Raw genomic sequence first — 19,644 nt, 5'->3', positions numbered from 1 at the left:
GCGGCCCACTGAGACATAGAGGGCACCACAGCTGATCCTGATACTCTCGTCCTCCAACCTCCACACTTCCAGCAGTGTCACTGGATGGCATTCCGGAGCAGGAAGCCTGGCTGACTTTCTTCCCATTCCTTGCTTGGGAGAACATCAAGGCAAAATTCAGCACAGTCCAACTGTTGCTGTGGGTCAGATGGGCCAACACAGCTCCAGAAGTCAACGCTGGGGCCCTTCAGTACAGTACAATACCAGGCAGAGCACTGAGTCACTGAGTCATCAGGTAGTCAGTCTAGTAGTGTTTGAACAACGACGTGCATTTATATAGCACCTTTAACTATAGGGTACAACCCTAAAGGGGGTATCTGTTCACAAATCGTTGAAGGTGGCAGGGCAGCTTGAAAAAGTGGTTAAAAAAGCATATGGGATGCTGGGCTTCATAAATAGAGGTATAGAGTCCAAAAGCAAGGAAGTTATGATGAACCTTTGTAAAACACTGGTTCGGCCTCAACTGGAGTATTGTGTCCAATTCTGGGCACCGCACTTTAGGAAGGATGTGAAGGCCTTAGAGAGGGTGCAGAAAAGATTTATGGAGAATGGATCCAGGGATGAGGGACTTCAGTTACATGGATAGACTGGAGAAGCTGGGGTTGTTCTCCTTGGAGCAGAGAAGATTGAGAGGAGATTTGATAGAGGTGTTCAAAATCATGAGGGGACTAGACAGAGTAGATAGAGAGAAACTGTTCCCATTGGCGGAAGGGTCGAGAACCAGAGGACACAGATTTAAGGTGATTGGCAAAAGAACCAAAGGCGACATGAGGAAAAACTTTTTTACGCAGCGAGTGGTTAGGATCTGGAATGCACTGCCTGAAAGGGCGGTGGAGGCAGATTCAATCACAGCTTTCAAAAGGGAATTGGATAAGTACCTGAAGGAAAAAAAATTGCAGGGCTACAGGGAAAGGGCGGGGGAGTGGGACTAGCTGAAGTGCTCTTGCAGAGAGCCGGCACGGGCTCGACGGGCCGAATGGCCTCCTTCTGTGCTGTAACCGTTCTATGATTCCATGATTCTAAATACGTCCCAGGGTGCTTCACAGGAGCGATTATCAGACAAACTTTGACACCGAGCCACATAAGGAGATATTAGGACAGGCTTGGTCAAGGAGGTAGGTTTTAAGGAGCATCTTACAGGAGGAAAGAGAGGTAGCGAGGCGGAGTGGTTTAGGGAGGGAATTCCAGAGCTTAGGGCCTAGGAAGGTGAAGGCACGGCTGCCAATGGTGGAGCGATTAAAATAATTTGCTCGCGAGCTGTTCCTTCATACCTTGAGCCCACTGTTGCTGCTGCTGATGGCTGGCAGGCTGCATTATATGTGATGATGTTTATAAGAGGCTTTTAAATACCAGCGACAATAAAGCACGACAGGCGAAGGACGTGAAGCGAGCAGGAGGAACTCTGGTTGGTAGCAGCCATATTTTTAACAGCTGTTGTCTTTGCTTTCACTGTTGCCGCGGTTTATTAGTTAATTGCTGCCTTCCACAAAGAAAGGGGAGGGAAAATGAAATGATACTTAAAACCTGTTGTTTAAATTGTTTCTTTTCCACAGTAAGGCAGCTCGGGTCATGTCCTGAACCTGGTTGTGCTTCAGATCGCCAACTCTCCAGGAAGTGACGATTAATCTCCAGGACACCGCTTAGAGCAACCCGGGAGAAAAGTCACAGGGACATTAAAAAAAATTGTGCATCTTTTTTTCCCCATTTTCTTTGAACACTTTTGTTTATTCGTTATCAAAAGTCTTGGGGATGGGGGGAAAAGGCGGGTTGACCAGGCGGGGTGGTTGGAGGTCATGTGATGAACCTTCCAGGACTGCGACCAACCAGAATTGCAACCTAATCTGCATTGCTTTTCCATTTAAAATGGTGGGTCATTTGGACAAAAAGAAAATGGCTGCCTGCATCTCGCACATCTCAAGACACTTCTTTTTAATTTGTTCCTGGGGTGTGGGCGTCGCTGGCAATGGCAGCATTTATTGCCCGTCCCTAATTGCCCTCGAGGTGGTGGTGGTGAGCCGCCTTCTTGAACCGCTGCAGTCCGTGTGGTGAAGGTGCTCCCACAGTGCTGTTAGGGAGGGAGTTCCAGGATTTTGACCCAGCGACGACGAAGGATCGGCCGATATATTTCCAAGTCAGGATGGTGTGTGACTTGGAGGGGAACTTGGAGGTGGTGGTGTTCTCATGCGCCTGCTGCCCTTGTCCTTCTAGGTGGAAGAGGTCGTGGGTTTGGGAGGTGCTGTCGAAGAAGCCTTGGTGAGTTGCTGCAGTGCATCTTGTAGATGGTACACACTGCAGCCACGGTGCGCCGGTGGTGGAGGGAGTGAATGTTTAAGGTGGTGGATGGGGTGCCAATCAAGCGGGCTGCTTTGTCCTGGATGGTGTTGAGCTTCTTGAGTGCATGCAATGAAGTGGTTTGAAGCACAATGAGTGTTGCAATCAAGGCAAATGCAGCAGCCATTTTGTGCACAGCAAGACCCCACAAACAGCCAATGAGTTGAACGACCAGTGAATCAGGTTTTGATAGCATTGGTTGAGGAATAAATGTTGGCCAACACCCTGCCCTTCTTTAAATAATGCCATGGGATGTTTTACGTTCACCTGGACAGGTAGATCGAGCCAATCGTTTTCCATATCAGCCCACGAATGGCACTTCTGATAATGCAGCACTCCCTCAGTATATCACAGGGGCTTTAACCTAGGCCTTGTGCATAAGTGCTGTACTGGGGCCTGAATCGACAAACTTCTGACTCAGAGGCACGAGTGCTACTAACAGAGTAAACCTGACATTTATATACAATTACATAGAAATTACAACATAGGACCAGGCTGTTCAACTCATCCAGTCTGTGTTGATGTTTATGTTCCACATGAGCAGTAATCCTAATCTCGTGTGCCCGCCCTGTTCCCATATCCCTTTCCTTCAACCTCCGATCTAACCTATTCTTAAATGTCGACATGGTCTCCGCTTCAATCACTAACTCTAGTCGTGAATTCCACAGCCTCACAACCCTCTGTGTAAAACAGTTTCTCCTGCTCTTTGTCCTAAATCTCTTACATTTAATCTTATATCTATATCCCCTTGTTCTAGACCACGCAACCGCTGGAAAAGGCTGTCAAATTGTTTGTCTTATTACACTCCGGTGAAGCGCCTTGGAACTTTTTACTATGTTAAAGGCGCTATATAAATACAAGTTGTTGTTGTTGTTCTTGTTGTTTCTATCTACCCTGTCCCATCCCTTCATAATTTTAAACACCTCTTATCAAATCACCTGTAATCTCCTCTGTTCTAATGAAAACACACCCCACTTGTCAACTCTTTCTGAGTCAGAAGTTTGTCGATTCAGGCCCCAGTGCAGCACTTATGCACAAGGCCTAGGTTAAAGCCCCTGTGATATACTGAGGGAGTGCTGTATTATCAGAAGTGCCATTCGTGGGCTGATATGGAAAACGATTGGCTCGATCTACCTGTCCAGGTGAACGTAAGACATCCCATGGCATTATTTAAAGAAGGACAGGAAATTGGCCGACATTTATTCCTCAACCAATGCTATCAAAACCAGATTCACTGGTTGTTCAACTCATTGGCTGTTTGTGGGGTCTTGCTGTGCACAAAATGGCTGCTGCATTTGCCTTGATTGCAACACTCATTGTATGCACTCAAGGAGTTCGACACTGCACTGAATCTGCACTGTACCCTCACTATTGTCTCAACATCCTTCCGATAGCGTTGAGCCTAAAACCGCACACAATACTCGAACTGTGGTCTTACTAAGGTTTTATAGAATCGCCATTACATCGCGATATTTATATTCTGTATTGTGGCGGTTCCACCGGGTGTCCCTTACATATATAATGTACATAATTCACTTTAACCTAACTGTATGTATATAACTTACCTGTTTGGGCCGTTGCCCCTTTAACTTACCAGTTTGGGCCGTTGCCCCTTTAAGAACGCGACGTGATGCGCTGACGTCATGTCGCGCATCACGTGATGCACCCGTGGTGGCTGCCGGCCCGGCTTGGCCTCCCATAACGGCCGCCGGCACAGCGGGCCTACCGCGCCCGCGACTTCGGCCGCATCGGCCAGCTGCAGTGCCGGGTGCCTCTCGCTCCCATGGCTTCGGCCGCAACAGCCAGCCACAGCAACGCGCCGACGCAACGGCGCAGGTCACGTGACCGCCCAAGCGCGGGCAAACGCGCTGTCACGACGCGGTCACGTGACCACACAAGCGCGGGAAAACGCGACCGAGCGTGATGATGTCATCACGCTATCCACAGGACTCGTGGCGTCCCCGCTGGGGAAAGACCTACTCTGCGGTTCTCCTGCAACTATCTCACTTACCTGCTGCATTTCGTCTGTTCTTGTAAATAAACAACTTCTAGATTGTTCTCCTGAAGTCGAACTCGATTATTTAGTAGTCATTCGTCCGATACCTACCTAGGTGAACACGAACTGCTACAGTATCTCTTGCCATAAAACCCATTATTCCACTATTCTGCTTTTTTAGGACCTTATCCACTTGAGGTGCTGCTTTTAAAGTCTCGTCAACCTGAACCCCAAATCTCTCTGCTCTTCCACATCACCCAGCCTTCCCCCATTCAAAGTATCATTATTACCATCTTACATTTACTGACATTGAATTCCATCGACCACTTTTTTCCCCATTCCACCAACTTTATCAATATCCCCGCAGTTTCCTTTGGCCCTCAGATTTTAATATTGTCTGTATATTTGGACACCACTCCCTCTAACCCTATGTCCAAATCATTGATGTATACAGTGATCAGAAGTGGTCCCAGAACCAGACCAGCCACATAAATACTGTGGCAACAAGAGCAGGTCAGAGGCTGGGAATTCTGTGGCGAGTGTCTCACCTCCTGACTCCCCAAAGACTTTCCACCATCTACAAGGCACAAGTCAGGAGTGTGATGGAATACTCTCCACTTGCCTGGATGATTGCAGCTCCAACAACACTCAAGAAGCTCGACACCATCCAGGACAAAGCAGCCCGCTTGATTGGCACCCCGTCCACCCTCCACCACCGGCGCACCGTGACTGCAGTGTGTACCATTTACAAGATGCACTGCAGCAACTCGCCAAGGCTTCTTCAGTAGCACCTCCCAAACCTGCGGCCTCTTCCACCTAGATGGACAAGGGCAGCAGGCACATGGGAACACCGCCACCTCCAAGTTCCCCTCCAAGTCACACACCATCCTGGCTTGGAAATATATCGCTGATCCTTCATCGTCGCTAGGTCAAAATCCTGGAACTCCCTCCCTAACAGCACTGTGGGAGTACCTTCACCACACGGACTGCAGCGGTTCAAGAAGGCAGCTCACCACCATCTTCTCGAGGGCAACTAGGGATGGGCAATAAATGCTGGCCTTGCCAGCGATGCCCACATCCCATAAACACATTTTTTAAAAGAACAGAACCTTGTGGGACACTGCTACTCACTTCCAACCACTCTGAGAAACTGCCCTTAACTTCTACTCTCTGTTTCCTCCCTTCTAACCAGTCCTAAATGCAATTTGCTACCCTCCCCCTAATTCCATACCTCTTGATCTTTCCCAATAGACTCTTGCGTGGTACCTTGTCAAAGACTTTCTGAAAGTCCATGTACACCACATCCACTGCATTTCCCCCATCCGCCATATCTGTCACCTCCTCAAGTAAACTTAGATTAAAATCCAACCTAAAAACATTGGGGGAGAATTTCCCTTGTATTCCCTTGAGAATAATAGATTAAGGGGTGATCTAATTGAGGTGTTAAACACGATTAAAGGAATTGATATGGTATATCGAGAGAAACTATTTCCTCTGGGAGGGGGGAGGGGCGGGAGTCCAGAACAAGGGAGCATAATCTTAAAATTAGAGCCAGGCCGTTCAGGGGTGATCTCAGGAAGCACTTCTTCACACAAAGGGTGGTGGAAATCTGGAACACTCTCCCCCAAAAAGCTGTTGAGGCTGGGGGTCAATTGGAAATTTCAAAACTGAGATTGACAGACTTTTGTTGGGTAAGGGTATTAAGGGATACGGAGCCAAGGTGGGTAGATGGAGTTAAGATACAGATCAGCCCTGATCTCATTGAATGACGGAACAAGCTCGATGTGCTGAATGGCCTCCTCCTGATCCGATGTTCCACAGGGGTTTCCCGATTTCCTCCCGTAACTTTGGCGGCAACCCCGAAGAAATGGCATAAACTGGCATTTAAGCCTTTTCCCCGGGGGTTTCCGCTGATCTTCTGCCAAAGTTATGGTGGGAGATCGAGGGGAAGTTATTGGCGATTGTCTCTATTTGCACTTCACCCACGGAAAAAGAAAATCCAGTAAACTCCACAGAAATGACTAAGAAATGCTCTGCATGGGTCAGTTGGTAAAGTCAACGTGTAGCTGAGCCATACAGACCAGAATATCCTAGGTTCCACCCTCAGTCAGTGGTGAACTAACTGATCTTACCGAGAGTGGCACTAGAGTCTACCACAGTTAGCTTGAGAAACCCTAAGCTTGGGAGGAAAAAAAATCAGTCAGGGATCCTTGCTCCTGGTGACTACCGAGTAGCTCCTGTTGGAAGTGTGTGTGTGTCTGTGTCTATGTGTGTGTGTGTGTGTGTGTGTGTGTGTGTGTGTGTGTGTGTGTGTGTGTGTGTGTGTGTATGACTGTGTGTGTGTGTGTGTGTGTGTGTGTGTGTGTGTGTGTGTGTGTGTATCTGTGTCTGTGTCTGTGTGTGTCTGTGTGTGGTTGTGGGTGTGTGTGTGTGTCTGTCTGTCTTTGTCTGGGTGTGTGAGTGCGTGTGTGTATGTCGCGTGAGATTGGGATCAGGCTCGACGGCGATGCCCCCACAGTGGAATAGTCTGACGACAATCACTGTCTAGCCATACGCATGAAGAACGGCCACTTTAGCGAGGTTTCAGAGCACACCCGATGCCCGTAGAGGCACGTGTTAGCGAGAGTCCGCGCCTTCGGGAGCGAAGGGGAGCAGAAAAGATAAAAGAAAGAAATGAGGAGAGAGGGGGAAGAGAATTCAAAGGAGCTCTGTCGGAGAGACTCCCTCCTCGATATCCCTTTCATATTCTATTGGAAGCAGTTCAGTTATTGTGCCAGACAGCAGCTTTTGGCTTGGATACACCAGATGAAACAACAACTTGCATTTATATAGTGGCTTTAATGTAGCAAAACGTCCCAAGGTGCTTCACAGGAGCGTTATCAAACAAAAATAAGCATTGAGCCTCATAAAGAGATATCAGGGAAGACTTGGTCAAAGAGGTAGGTTTTAAGGAGCATCATAAATGAGGAGAGAGAGGTAGAGAGGCGGAGAGGTTTAGGGAGGGAATTCCAGAGCTTCGGGCCCAGGCAGCTGAAGACATGGTGGAGCGATTAAAATCGGGGATGCACAAGAGGCCAGATTTGGAGGAGCGCAGAGATCTCGGGGGGGATTGTAGGGTTGGAGGAGGTTACAGAGATAGGGAGGGGCGAGGCCATGGAGGGATTTGAAAACAAGGATGAGAATTTTTAAATCGAGGCGTTGCCGGACTGGGAGCCAAGGTAGGTCAGCGAGCACATGGGTGATGGGTGAAGGGGACTGGGTGGGGGTTAGGACACCGGCAGCCGAGATTTGGATGAACTCAAGTTTACCCGACCAGGAGAGCACCGGAATGGTCAAGTCTGGAGGTAACAAAGGCATGGATGAACCTCTCTACCAGGAGGATTTAGGTGCCTGCGGTGACAACAGTACCTCATCGGTTACACTACAGAGTTGCCTTGACTGCAGCAGCAGTGCTGTCAAGAGTTGGCCCGACTAAAGAGGCACTAAAACAGGTCCTGATGAAGAGGCTCCTCTCACAAGGGCTCCGTCCAGATGGCGAGACTTCTTGTTTAAAAGGGAGCCCTGATGGTGGCCGTAAAAGACTTGACATACACTACACGTCTACCATCAAAGTTTCACAGAAAATAACATATACACCACCCCCTCGCCCCGCTCAACAAAATGAGCCCTGAATTTTTCAAGTGTCCCTCTTACTGGCACCTCAAAAACCGAATAATTAGAACATAAAACTGGAAACCAAAATTTACGTCGTCCTAATGAAAAAAAAACTCTTGCTAAATGACTGCAGCCTTCGAAATCATGGCGGTTTGGTAAAGCTGTCAAGTTTGGTAACAATCTTAACAGATAGAAATTAGATGTGTTGCAAAGATCTGAGATGGGACGGTTAATCTGATTTGAATTTGAAAAAGTAAACTGGGATGTAAGGGAAAAGAAAAGGATTGCTGGTTGCTTTTAACCCTTAACTGAGTTTAAAAGATAGCCCACTTAAAGCCTTCAATTGTAAGAGTTTCATTGTAAACATTGCTGTGAATGAGGGTGATTTCCTGTGGGGTGGTTAGCTCTTTGATCAAGTCAATCCAATTATCTTTGTATGCAGAGATCTCGCAGATGGTGATGACTTCTTCAGTCAGTCCAAAGGGGTTGGCTGCCCTGTCATCGTCCAATCAGCGAGGCACCCCAGCCCCGGTACACACACTGAACCAGGCGGGCCCCTCCCTTGGAGGTCCCATGCATCTGATTGAAAAGAGCCCAAGCCATTGAAATCACTGCGAGGCGGCTGACTTCTAAAGCTTTGCCTTTTATTGGCTGATAAGAAGCCCCCCAAAAAACTTTTTTGTTAAAAAAAAAGCTCTAAATGATATTCAAATGAACAAAAGATCACAGCAGTAGGAAGTGGCAGGCAGAGGATTTTTCTAGCCTTCTGAAATCAGCTTACCTTGGAACATCACTGAAGCGCGCCCAAGGTTCCTGTGTGATTGGCGAATGGCCACACATGCAAGAGAAGACCATTATCTGCAAGCGTTTGTGCAGGTCAGTGTGCAATTTTATGTCATTGCAAATGCATCTAATTTCAAGTTGAGAAAGAGTTTCCCTCTGTCTTCAGCAGACTGATTTTTGCATTCTGTTAACATTTTAAAAAAGTGCTCTCGAACACGGTACCCCAGCAGTTTTGTTTTTAAATCCAGCATTTCGCATTTGATTTCTAAGCAACGCCAGTTTTTCTTCCCCACGCTATTATGAGGTAGGCTGTTGGTGAATGCACTTTTTTTGATCATCTTGTCCCAATTTCCGCCACTTCCTGAGATCATAGGCGGGGATTTTTTTATTTGCAGCTGGGAATCTAAACGTGTTTCTCCTCCCGATTATTTTTTAAACGAGTTGTACTTGCTGGCGAGAATAAAAGGGGGGTTTGAATGGAAGAGGTGTAGCTTACAAGCTTTTGAGATATGTTTAGATAAAATATGATTTTAGAAATCAGTTTTTTAAACTCTAAGGGAGAACTCCGGAAATAACCCAAGTCTATACTATAATAAAATGAAGCTAAGGACCCGCTTCAGCGCTATGTCCCCTTTAAGTACTTACAAATATATCGGTGCTGGAGGGAAAGTTGGCAACTCCGATGATTGTCGGGATGGGAATGAAGTTCCCTTTTTGCAAAAAGTGTGTCCCAGTTTTTCTCTGTGTAATGACGTGCTGACAATCACATTGAGAACTCGCATGTTTTAACAGCATGCATTCTGTAATGGGTTTTTAAAAATGAATTCTAACGGGCAATGATGTTCCTCCTGGACCAGGAGAATATTTGGTCAGACTGTCCAGGTGACAACAGGAGGATAAAGCATTTTCATCCTCCTCGCCTTGACTCACTGGTACAAGATGCTTTGTGACCTGACCAGTATTTGGGAGTCAAACTATTGGGAGGCAATTCTTTCTAGACTTGCCAGAAAGCAGAACGTGATTCGGTTTGTGTGCTTAATTGTACCGTTAAACCCGCTGACTAACTTTCCCAAACTCGTCACTCGGAGGAAAAAGTAAATTGCAGAATTTTTTTTCTTCTTCATACAGTTCTAGACTTTTAATATCCTAGAATCATACAGCACAGAAGGAGGCTATTCGGCCCATCCTGCCTGTGCCGGCTCTTTGAAAGAACATTTAGAGCCATTGTCTGTTTCTTCACCTATCCTATTACTATCTGGTCTCACCTTGAATATCTCTTAATGTCTCTTTCATTCCCCTCCCCCATTTCCAGCCCCCAAACTGCCTTTTGTTTAATTTCCTGCCTTCTCTCAGTTCTGACGAAGGGTTTCGACCTGAAACATTGACTCTGTTTCTCTCTCCACGGATGTTGCCTGGCCTGCTGAGTTTTTCCAGCATTTTCTGTTATTTTGAAAGAACTATCCAATTAGTCCCACTCCCTTGCTTCTTTCCCCAAATTTTTCCTCAAGTATTTGTCCAATTCCCTTTTGGAAAGTTACTATTGAATCTGCTTCCACCGCCCTTTCAGGCAGCGCGTTCCACATCGTAACTTGCTGCCTTTTTTTTTAAATGCCCCTCATCTGGCCTCTGCCTCTTTTTTGTCAATTATCTGTGTCCTCTGGTTACTGGCCCTTCTGCCGTATACTTTTGTCCTGTCACATGCAATGGACTCAACACCACCATACAAACTGGCATCTAATTGACTGGATCTAGACATGAAAGGGTTGAAATATTGAACCTCTTTCACTCGTATGGGGGGGGGGGGGGAGACCCGGTTAAAAGGGGGAATCTAAAGGCTTTTGAGATAATGAGAGGGTTTCCACTGGTCGGTGAATCGGTAACTGGGGTGGTGGTGGAGCGACCCAGACTGAGCACTGGAAGAACGAAGGGAGCAGTTTTGAGGCTTTTTATTTTCCACCGAGAAGCTTTTTAGAATGTGGAATGCTTTGCCACAAGTGACTATTGGGGCAGGATTGAAATTGAATTGACTTGCATATTTGAAAAGTAGAGTGTAAAAGGATACGGTGAAAGGGGCTAGACTAGGTAGCTCTAGTTGAGGAGCTAGGATCAACATGGGTGCAGTGGGCTGAACGGCCTCCTGTGCTGTGATTTCTAGGAGGCTGTGTTGATTTGCTTTAGTTTATTAAATCATTACTTGATCAGAGATTAACATTTGAGTTGCAAAGTTGTCTTTTTTCTCTTTCTTTTCCCCTCCTTTCCCCCCACCCCCCCTCTCCTGAAATCTGTACAGTATGATATGTTCTCCCCATCTCTCCTGAAAGCATTGACTGATGTTTCACAGGCACGCAAGCGGCTATTCTTCACAAGTCCGTCGTGATGAGGCGGCTATTTGACTCTGGGGGGCATTGCAACAGAATCCAAACCTGTCCTCGCCCGAACATCCATATGCGTGCTCTTTCCCCCGTGACTCATTGGATAGCGATCGGGAGTGGAAACCCTCACTGATTTTTTTATTTCCCTTCCCCAGCACGGGTGCTGAGGACAATTGCAGTCCGAGCTGGGATCTGGTAACTCGGCACAGACCAGGGATTAAACCTGGCACCTTCCTGGTCAGTGTGGCTCAGCTACTCACTAGGCAGTGAACAGCCTTTTTAATTTAAAAAAAAAAAAAAAAATACAATATATATCGCCACCAGTTAAAGAAAAATGGGATTTTAATCACTGATGTGAAAACCCCTGGAAGCCTGTTTTGTAAAAATGTCAAATGTACAGTTGCAAATAGAATATGTTGGTCAGATAAATGTTCTCGCTTAATTGTGCTTGTCCATCCACTATGGGGTAGGACATGTCCTTCGAGTGTTTGCTGCACTGTGGAGTTGATTAAAAGGTGTGCGACTGTCTCCCACCGATTGCAGTCCCCTGCTCTTCATTTGTCTTTAACCTTTTATTTACTGGTTTCTTCTTTCACCTTTCCTTCTCTCTCCCCTCTTCCTCTTTTTTATTTTATCTTCCATTGTTTGCTCTTTTATATTGCACGTTTCCTTGTTCAAAAGTCTGCGTTTAAACATCCTAAGTGTACCAAAATATTGTCTTTTATCCTCACAAATCTACGTGGAAAGAGCGGATGATTCCTCTGCTTATTAAGGAGCTTTTTGCAGCACGATATCCCATCTGCATAATATCCTACATATAGGTTTATTTTGTTTTATCGCTGTATTGGATCCATGTTCCCGCCCCCCCCCCCCCCCCACACCCCGAGATGGTGCAATTGCTGCCCAGTGTGGTACTTGGCCATACTGATCAAGCATTAGCAGGTTGCTGGGGTACAGTTGGCACGCATCCTCCCAGACCCTTGCCCAAATGGCCACTGTTCATGTGCAAGCCTAAACCGGGACTGTGCAGGCTATCTTGACCTTTGGCACCACAGCTGAGGCTGATCCTGACCTTGCCTGATATCCACATATCCAGCAGGGGGGGGGGGGGGCCCCAATGGATACTGAGCCAAAAGTGGGCACTTTGGCTGATTTTAAGGTAATTGGCAAACGAACCAGAGGGGAGATGAGTTCTTTTCCGCAATGAGTTGTTGTGATCTGGACTGCGCTGCCTGAAAGGGCGGTGGAAGCAGATTCAATAGTAACTTTCAAAAGGCAATTGGCTAAATAGCTGAAAAGGAAAATGTTGCTGGGCTCTGGGGAAAGAGCAGGGGAGTGGGATTAATTGGAGAGCTCCGTCAAAGAGCCGGCATGGCACGATGGGCTGAATGGCCTCCTTCTGTGCTGCTTTGACCAAGCTTTTGGTCACCTGCCCAATTTCTCCTTTATGTGGCTCGGTGTCATTTTTTTGCCTTAAAATACTCTGTGAGCGCCTTGGGAATTTAAAGGCACGTCGTTGTATTATTCTATGATTTCTCTCTCTCTCTCTCTCTCTCTCTCTCTCTCTCTCTCAGCTGAAGGTGCTGAGGGCAGTTGGGGCCCCAGCTGAGATCGGCGACTCGGTATAGACCAGGGATTGAGCTTGGCACCTTCCGAGACCAGTGCGGCTCAGCTACTAACCGCGTGGACCAGCTGAGCCGTTGGAGGAATTTTCCAGACGATTCTTAAACTGAGTGCGCCTTTTGATGAGCAGCCTCGTACGGCCAGCCTGCTCACCAAGAACAGGTTGGCTTTTCACAGGAAATAGCTACAAGTAGTACTCTGATCATATACTGTGACCGTGATTAAAAATCACATTATGGAGATAGAATAGTGACCTTAGCCACTAAGCATGCAAAACCCGTTAAAGGTCAATGGGGTAGATTTTCAATGGAAATTAAAATTGAGTGGTTTCTGTAATGGGCAGTCGATCTGCAATGCCAGTTTTACACCTGGGCAGCAAGTTTAAAAAGTCTATCCCAATATGCCAGCGATCATATGATAAAGGGCATAGTCTGAACATGGAGCTGGGGGTGGGTAGGGGGAGACTGTATAAATGTAACTACTTTACCTAGAGGGTGGTGAACATATGGGATGGATTGCCCAGGGAGGCCGGGGCAGTGGGGGCTGATTGTATCAGCAAATTCAAAGTTGGATAAACTCCTGGAGCGTGAGGGGTACGGTGGGTTAGTGTCCCAGATACTGGGACCGATGCAGTAAGACTGCAGTGGCTTTTTCCGGTCCTTTACATTCCCATGTTCCCATTCATTCTTTAATCCATTGCCCAGAATCTGGGATCTTTCCAGTTCTTGCAGCTGCGCCTCCAGCGAATTTTGTAATCTGGGTCAGTTCTACCAACCCGCGCACCCAAAAATAAAAACCGCATTCAGGGCCCACGTGTCTCCCTGCCTCAAATGGACCGTGCGATATTGGGACACATAATGGGACCCCTACATCAGCTTGAAATGATAGTACAGCTTTCAACTGTACTACATAGAAACATAGGAGCAGGAGTTGGCCATTCGGCCCTTCGAGCCTGCTCCGCCATTCAATATGATCATGGCTGATCCTCTATCTCAATATCATATTCCTGCTCTCTTCCCCATACCCCTTGATGCCTTTTGCATCTCCTCCTCAAATATATTCAGTGACTTGGCCTCCACAGCCTTCTGTGGTAGAGAATTCCACAGGTTCACCACCCTCTGAGTGAAGAAATTTCTCCTCATCTCAGTCCTAAATGTCCTACCCTGTATCGTTAGACTGTAACCCCTCGTTCTAGACCCCCCAGCCAGGGGAAACATCCTCCCTGCATCCAGTCTGTCTAGCCCTGTCAGAATTTTATATGTTTCAATGAGATCCCCTCTCATTCTTCTAAACTCAGACTCAGTGATGGTGGAGCCCAGCATGTGAGTGCAAAAGACAAGGCTGAAGCATTTGCAACCATCTTCAGCCAGAAGCGCCAAGTTGATCTATCTCGGCCTCCTCCTCCGGTCCCCACCATTACAGAAGCCAGTCTTCACCCAATTTGATTCACTCTACGTACTAACATTGCTTCAGGTCTTGGGTCAGTGTGGGCTTCTTCTTAGGCAGTCCCTCGGAACTGACGATGACTTGCTTCCACACTAAAAATGAGTTCTCGGGACTGATGAGTCCAATGCGGGACCTACAGTCTCTGTCACAGGTCGGGCGGGTGGGTGGGGTGCTAGGGTTGACATGCGCTCCTTCCGCTGTTTGCGCTTGGCTTCCGCTTGCTCCCGGCGAAGAGACTCGGTGTTCGGCGCCTTCCCGGATGCTTATCCACTTTGTGCAGCTTCTACTGCACACGAGGGCTGGATTCCACTGAAGAGCCATTCAATTTCCCAGTGTGCAGTATAACCAGGGTGTAAATTAGAGTGGGGACAAAATGAGCACTTTTTTTATCCTTTTTAAAAAAAAAAGTCAGCTTTTAACTTCATATATTTACATACAATCACATGGAGTTGGTTTGCAAGTTTTACTTAGAAGTTAGATTAGATTGCAGGGTTAGCTCCTAAAATCTGTCTAAAGTCACAGCATGCTACAAAAACACCACAAGTGCAAATAACGAATCGCTATGAGTTACAAATGTCCCCTTATCACAGTTTCCTTGCAGACCCTGTTATAGTAAACAAAGGAGCCCTGTCCTTATTCAAATACTCTTCTAATTGTTGTTCTGATCCCCACATGTTTGCAAGTCAGGTTTGACCATTGATTATAGCTACCCCATTGTATTTTGGGATTAATTGTGTGTTCTTTAACCTGTGCTACCCACTAAATTAAATTTGAAATATATAATACCCAATCATCCTGTATCGTGTGATACTAGACAGTAAGTATGATGAATGGAGAGTTCCCTGGGTAAGTGTCTATGGACCAATTCTCTGATCCTTCCTGATTCAATGTTATGCTCGAAGTATAATCAATTAGACTTCCTTTGATAGGTGACCAGTGAGAAATTCAAAGAGTTTTTTCCCCTGTCTAATCTATTAATCCTTGACTGAATTTCACCTGTGAATTCTGTTTAATTGAAGGCTTTTTCACATGGATTACCTCAGCTACCATATTGAAGGCTCAAGCTGGCCGTTATCACCCTCTGTAAAACATGTCTTACGAAACTGCAGTTGCTACTATGGGTTTTTAACGATCACAAGTTTGGGAGGGGAGGAATGAAACAATTACCATTTATTTAATAAAAAAAAATAAAAAAAATTCCCATGACAGATTAATTATGCAACAGAAAATTTGCACCAAGACTAATACTGAATTCAAGAATAAGGCAAGAAGCCCTTTGATGGATCACATTATTAAAATAGTTCAAAGACATAATTATGATAAATTACAGTGAACTTGATAGCCGCCACCCATGATTTGCCCTGTGGAGTGTTCACCCTTAGAAAACACTTTAGCAAGTTGATGCAATCCAGCCCCTTTTTTAAGTGAAGTGATTTTGAGACAGTTCTTGTGTCTCTCCTAATTCAGTGCTCCGTGCTTCAGATCAGTTTAGCTCCTGCAGCATACTTTAAATGTTGCCAGGATTTTAAAAATCCACACCAATTAATATGATATTTTATTCTAAGCTTCTCCCCATCTCTCCTAAAGGCGCTGACCCTTGCTGGGGTTTGAAGAAGTGACCCGTTTTTCCACATGTAAGTAAGGGGGGGGGGGTGGCGGGGAAGGGAATAATCCACACGAGTTAAGACACGTTTTAAAATAAAATTAGTGCTTGGATGGTGAAATAAAAATCTAACATGCATCCATTCTTGGAAAAATCACTTCCAATCCCACAAGTGATCCTTTTCCCCTGTATGCTGGCAGGATAGCAGTGTTCGCTCCATCTTGTGTGCAAAAATCAGAACACTCTCTCAAATCAAACTGCTGCTTAATAAACAAACTCTGCTTCCCGATAGGTTAATTTAGCGACTAGCTGAGCATGAACAGGGGGGGGAGACCATTCAGCCCCTCGAGCCTGTTCCGCCATTCAATCAGATCATGGCTGATCTGCATCTTGACTCCATCCACCCGCCCTAGTTCCGTAACCCTTAATACCCTTGCCGAACAAAAATCTATCCGGCTCAGTTTTGACATTTTCAATTGACCCCCCCCCCCCCCCCCGACTGCTTTTTGGGGGAGAGTTTTCCAGATTTCCACCACCCTTTGTGTGAAGAAGTGCTTCCTGACATCACCCCTGAACGGCCTGGCTCTAATTTTGAGGTTATGTCCCCTTGCCTGGACTCCCTCACCCCATCAGAGGAAATAGTTTCTCTCTCTACCGTATCTAATCCTTTTATTCATCTTAAACACCTCAATTAGCTCACCCCTTAATCTTCTATACTCGCGGGAATACAAGACGAGTCTTTGCACCTGATCTGTGCCCTGCACAATTAATGGACAGAAAATTTGGGCGGGTGTGACTCGTGCGTGCGGGTCTCCGTGTCCCAATTGTCTGTGTTCTCGTTGCACGAGACCCTGTAACACAATTGTAAAACTTACACCATCGTGTCAATCTAAATATGTGATGCTGCCTTGTGACCCACTATGGACTGTGTGCTATCATTTATTTACACTTTATTTATTTAGGCTATTGTTATTGCAACTTGATAAAATTGTCCACATCCCTTTGCTCCCCTGGTGTTCTACCAGAGGATTCTGTACCACTGACCATGTCTTTGGGGTTAACCAACTCTTCTGCCTAACCATATAATTAAACATTTTATGTAGGGCAAGCAGTTCCTGTTCACAAACCTTCCATTTGCCACTATTTTAGGTCACATTTTTGTGTCAACATTTACCATTGTAAATTACTATATCAACTTTTTCTCATTCAATTTGTCTATTTCAACTGTCACAATGTAGTTGCTGGTTCTGGCCACTAGGTAGGTCTGTGGAGTCAGTTTATGAAGTCACCCAATTCTGTTTCCCTCTATAATTAAAAAAAAAACTTATTTTCATCAACTGACCCACGGGCAATTAAGAGAATTTAATGGAAAACCTTTTTTAATAAGTTACTTGTTCTTTGCTCAATTCCAAACTTAGCAGAACTTGATTTTTTTTTTCCCCCCTTTAGGACCGAACACCAAGTTCTTCACCAGAATCAGTCACACATTTGTCCATGTTGGCTGCCACCTGTGGAAGAGTAGGACAAGTTGGACCAACCTCTGCAGACATTCCCCAGTTCCAATATGACTCATCTATGGGGTCCACCTCGGGAATGTTTCAGTTTTGGAGCAATGAAGCATTTGGAGGTTCTCACGCAATGTCATTCAGTCCTCCAAAGGCTCCGTATTCTCTTGGAACAGCGCCATCTGCTTTGGGATCACGTGAGCTTCCCCTGACCCCTCCAGCTGAATCAGTCTACACTTTTGAGCTGTCTTCTGTGAAGATTTTGACTACTACTTCTGTTCCTGCAAGTTCAACCTATTCTTACCCAGAAGCTAATGGAATCGCTCCGAACTTCCCCAACTTCATTCCCAGTTCTTCAGCTTTGCAGTCCAGACACGTATCTCCCAGTCATGCTGAAGATATCCCTTGGTGGAGCATGCAACAGCCGAATGCTGTCAATCCTCACCACCTCCAATTTGGAAGACCCATGGTCTTGGGCCATCAAACCCAAATGCCAACTGCACTTCTTCAAAGTTCTTCCAAAAGTCTCCTAAACTGTTCCAGGCGTTGCAGGAGATGTCGGTGCCCCAACTGCCAGTCTCCAAGCATCAGCGAAGAACAGGGTAAGAAGAAACAGCACATCTGCCATATTCCAGGCTGTGAGAAAGTCTATGGAAAGACTTCCCACCTTAAGGCTCACCTAAGATGGCATGCTGGGGAGCGTCCCTTTGTTTGCAACTGGCTCTTTTGTGGGAAAAGTTTCACCAGGTCTGACGAGCTGCAGAGACATCTGAGAACTCACACAGGGGAAAAACGCTTCTGCTGTCAGGAATGTGGAAAAAGGTTCATGAGGAGTGATCACCTCTCCAAGCACGCCAAAACCCATCAAAATAAACGGATGAAACACCACAGCACGACTCTGGAAAACATCAAGAAGGAATGAGGAAGAAAGTGAGGCTTCCCTGATGGCTCAGCTGGTAAATGCACAGGGTGATGTGGTACTGAGCCATACAGACCAAGAAAGGTCCGAGGTTGGATCCCTGGTCTGTGTTGAGTTAGCTGATCTCAGCCGGGGTGGCAATAGGGGGAACTATATTTGGCCTCTGGTGTCCCTGGGCTAGGGAGGGGGGAAAAAAAATCAGCCAGGGTTCCCACTCCTGATTACTGAACATTGAGCCTTGCTGGAACTGCATGTGTGTGGGTGTTGGGTAGGGGCTTGCCTGTGATGCCTGGCTCCAATGGTTACATAGTCTACTGACGCTCTAGGTTCACTTGGGCAGGTGAGGTGTCAGATGGCTGGCAGTGCCCAAGAAACCCTAGCAAGAGTCATCACTTCAGCAGAAGAGAAAATGAGGAGGAGGAGGGGGGGGGGGGGGAAAGGATCAATGAAGACGACAAAAGCTGGAGCAGAAAGCATAAAGGAGACGAGCAGGAGAATAACGTTGTGTAGTGCAAAAAAAAAAAATGAGTGAAATAGAAGCAAAATAAGGGATAAATGATGAGGAAATTCAAGTACAGTATTTCAGACTGGAAGAGGAATTGTCTTTGATAATTGTCTCAAACTAACAATTTAAACCTGGGCGGTTGAAAGAATATTCTATAGATCAAAATGGTTTAGTGGAAACTACTAAATGATGGGAATGGTTTAATGGAGAAGTATTAATAATTGGCAACAAAAAGTATTTTGAAGGTCGAATCCCAAGAATATCCCAAATTATGGACAACCCTTTTCTGGTGGAACCTCTACATCTTGCACGCTGTAACTGTGAACTGTTGAGACAATCTTTGACTTGTGCAATATCCTTGGGTAATGTTCCTTGGAATTGTGAGCATCTTTCAAAGAAACCAAGTTAGCTGCCATTGTGTAAGCTGAGATTTGTGTGTTGTATGCGCTTGTACATTTTTTTTTTAAAGGAAAAAGTGATTCATGCTTGATGAAATTGTGCGCCTTCATTCTACACACTGTCAGAACCGTCTAAAGCTGTTTTAATAGATGATGAATGCGTGCTGGATTTCATGTGTAAATAAAAAAAAAAAAAAAAAAAAAATGCAAATCACTTCTCTGGAACCTGCTTCTGTTTTTTTAAACAATGCTGTCAGTGCCATTGCTGGTAAAGCATTTTAACCTCGAGTAAGAGGCCGCCCTGTTGGTGCAGTGTGTAAATTCATTGCATGGTTTGGGGTTGAGCCACACAGACCAGGAAAAAAAATCTCTGGTTCAATCTCTACTGTGTACTGAGTTAGCTGATCTTGCCAGCAGCATTGGTGAGTGCTAGATTTGGCTCCAGCACCACTGGACCAGAAAGGGAGGAA

General features: G+C 46.0%; 1 protein-coding gene across 8 annotated transcripts; it reads left to right on the top strand.

Annotated features, from left to right (window-relative positions):
* Positions 1-8,486: 8,486 nt before the first annotated feature.
* On the top strand, positions 8,487-19,388 carry LOC147096933 (transcription factor Sp5-like). Of its 8 annotated transcripts, none has more exons than XM_085972594.1 (4): positions 8,503-8,896; positions 12,750-12,960; positions 15,832-15,878; positions 17,297-19,388. In XM_085972594.1, the coding sequence occupies exon 4, from the start codon at positions 17,342-17,344 to the stop codon at positions 18,272-18,274; it is 933 nt and encodes a 310-aa protein (XP_085828720.1). In that variant the 5' UTR covers positions 8,503-8,896; positions 12,750-12,960; positions 15,832-15,878; positions 17,297-17,341; the 3' UTR covers positions 18,275-19,388. The 8 variants fall into 8 exon arrangements, with proteins under 8 accessions (XP_085828717.1, XP_085828718.1, XP_085828720.1 ...); XM_085972595.1 differs by lacking the exon at positions 8,503-8,896 and adding an exon at positions 11,355-11,412; XM_085972591.1 differs by lacking the exons at positions 12,750-12,960; positions 15,832-15,878 and adding an exon at positions 11,331-11,412 and having other exon boundaries at positions 8,487-8,896.
* Positions 19,389-19,644: the final 256 nt, after the last annotated feature.

This window comes from Somniosus microcephalus, chromosome 33 (assembly GCF_052327205.1).
Source record: "Somniosus microcephalus isolate GS21.2 chromosome 33, FLI_Smic_1.0, whole genome shotgun sequence".
In the NCBI taxonomy this organism is placed as follows: Eukaryota; Metazoa; Chordata; class Chondrichthyes; order Squaliformes; family Somniosidae; genus Somniosus; species Somniosus microcephalus.
The sequence above is the reverse complement of the archived record's forward strand: the minus strand, read 5'-3'. Positions and strand labels throughout refer to the sequence as shown.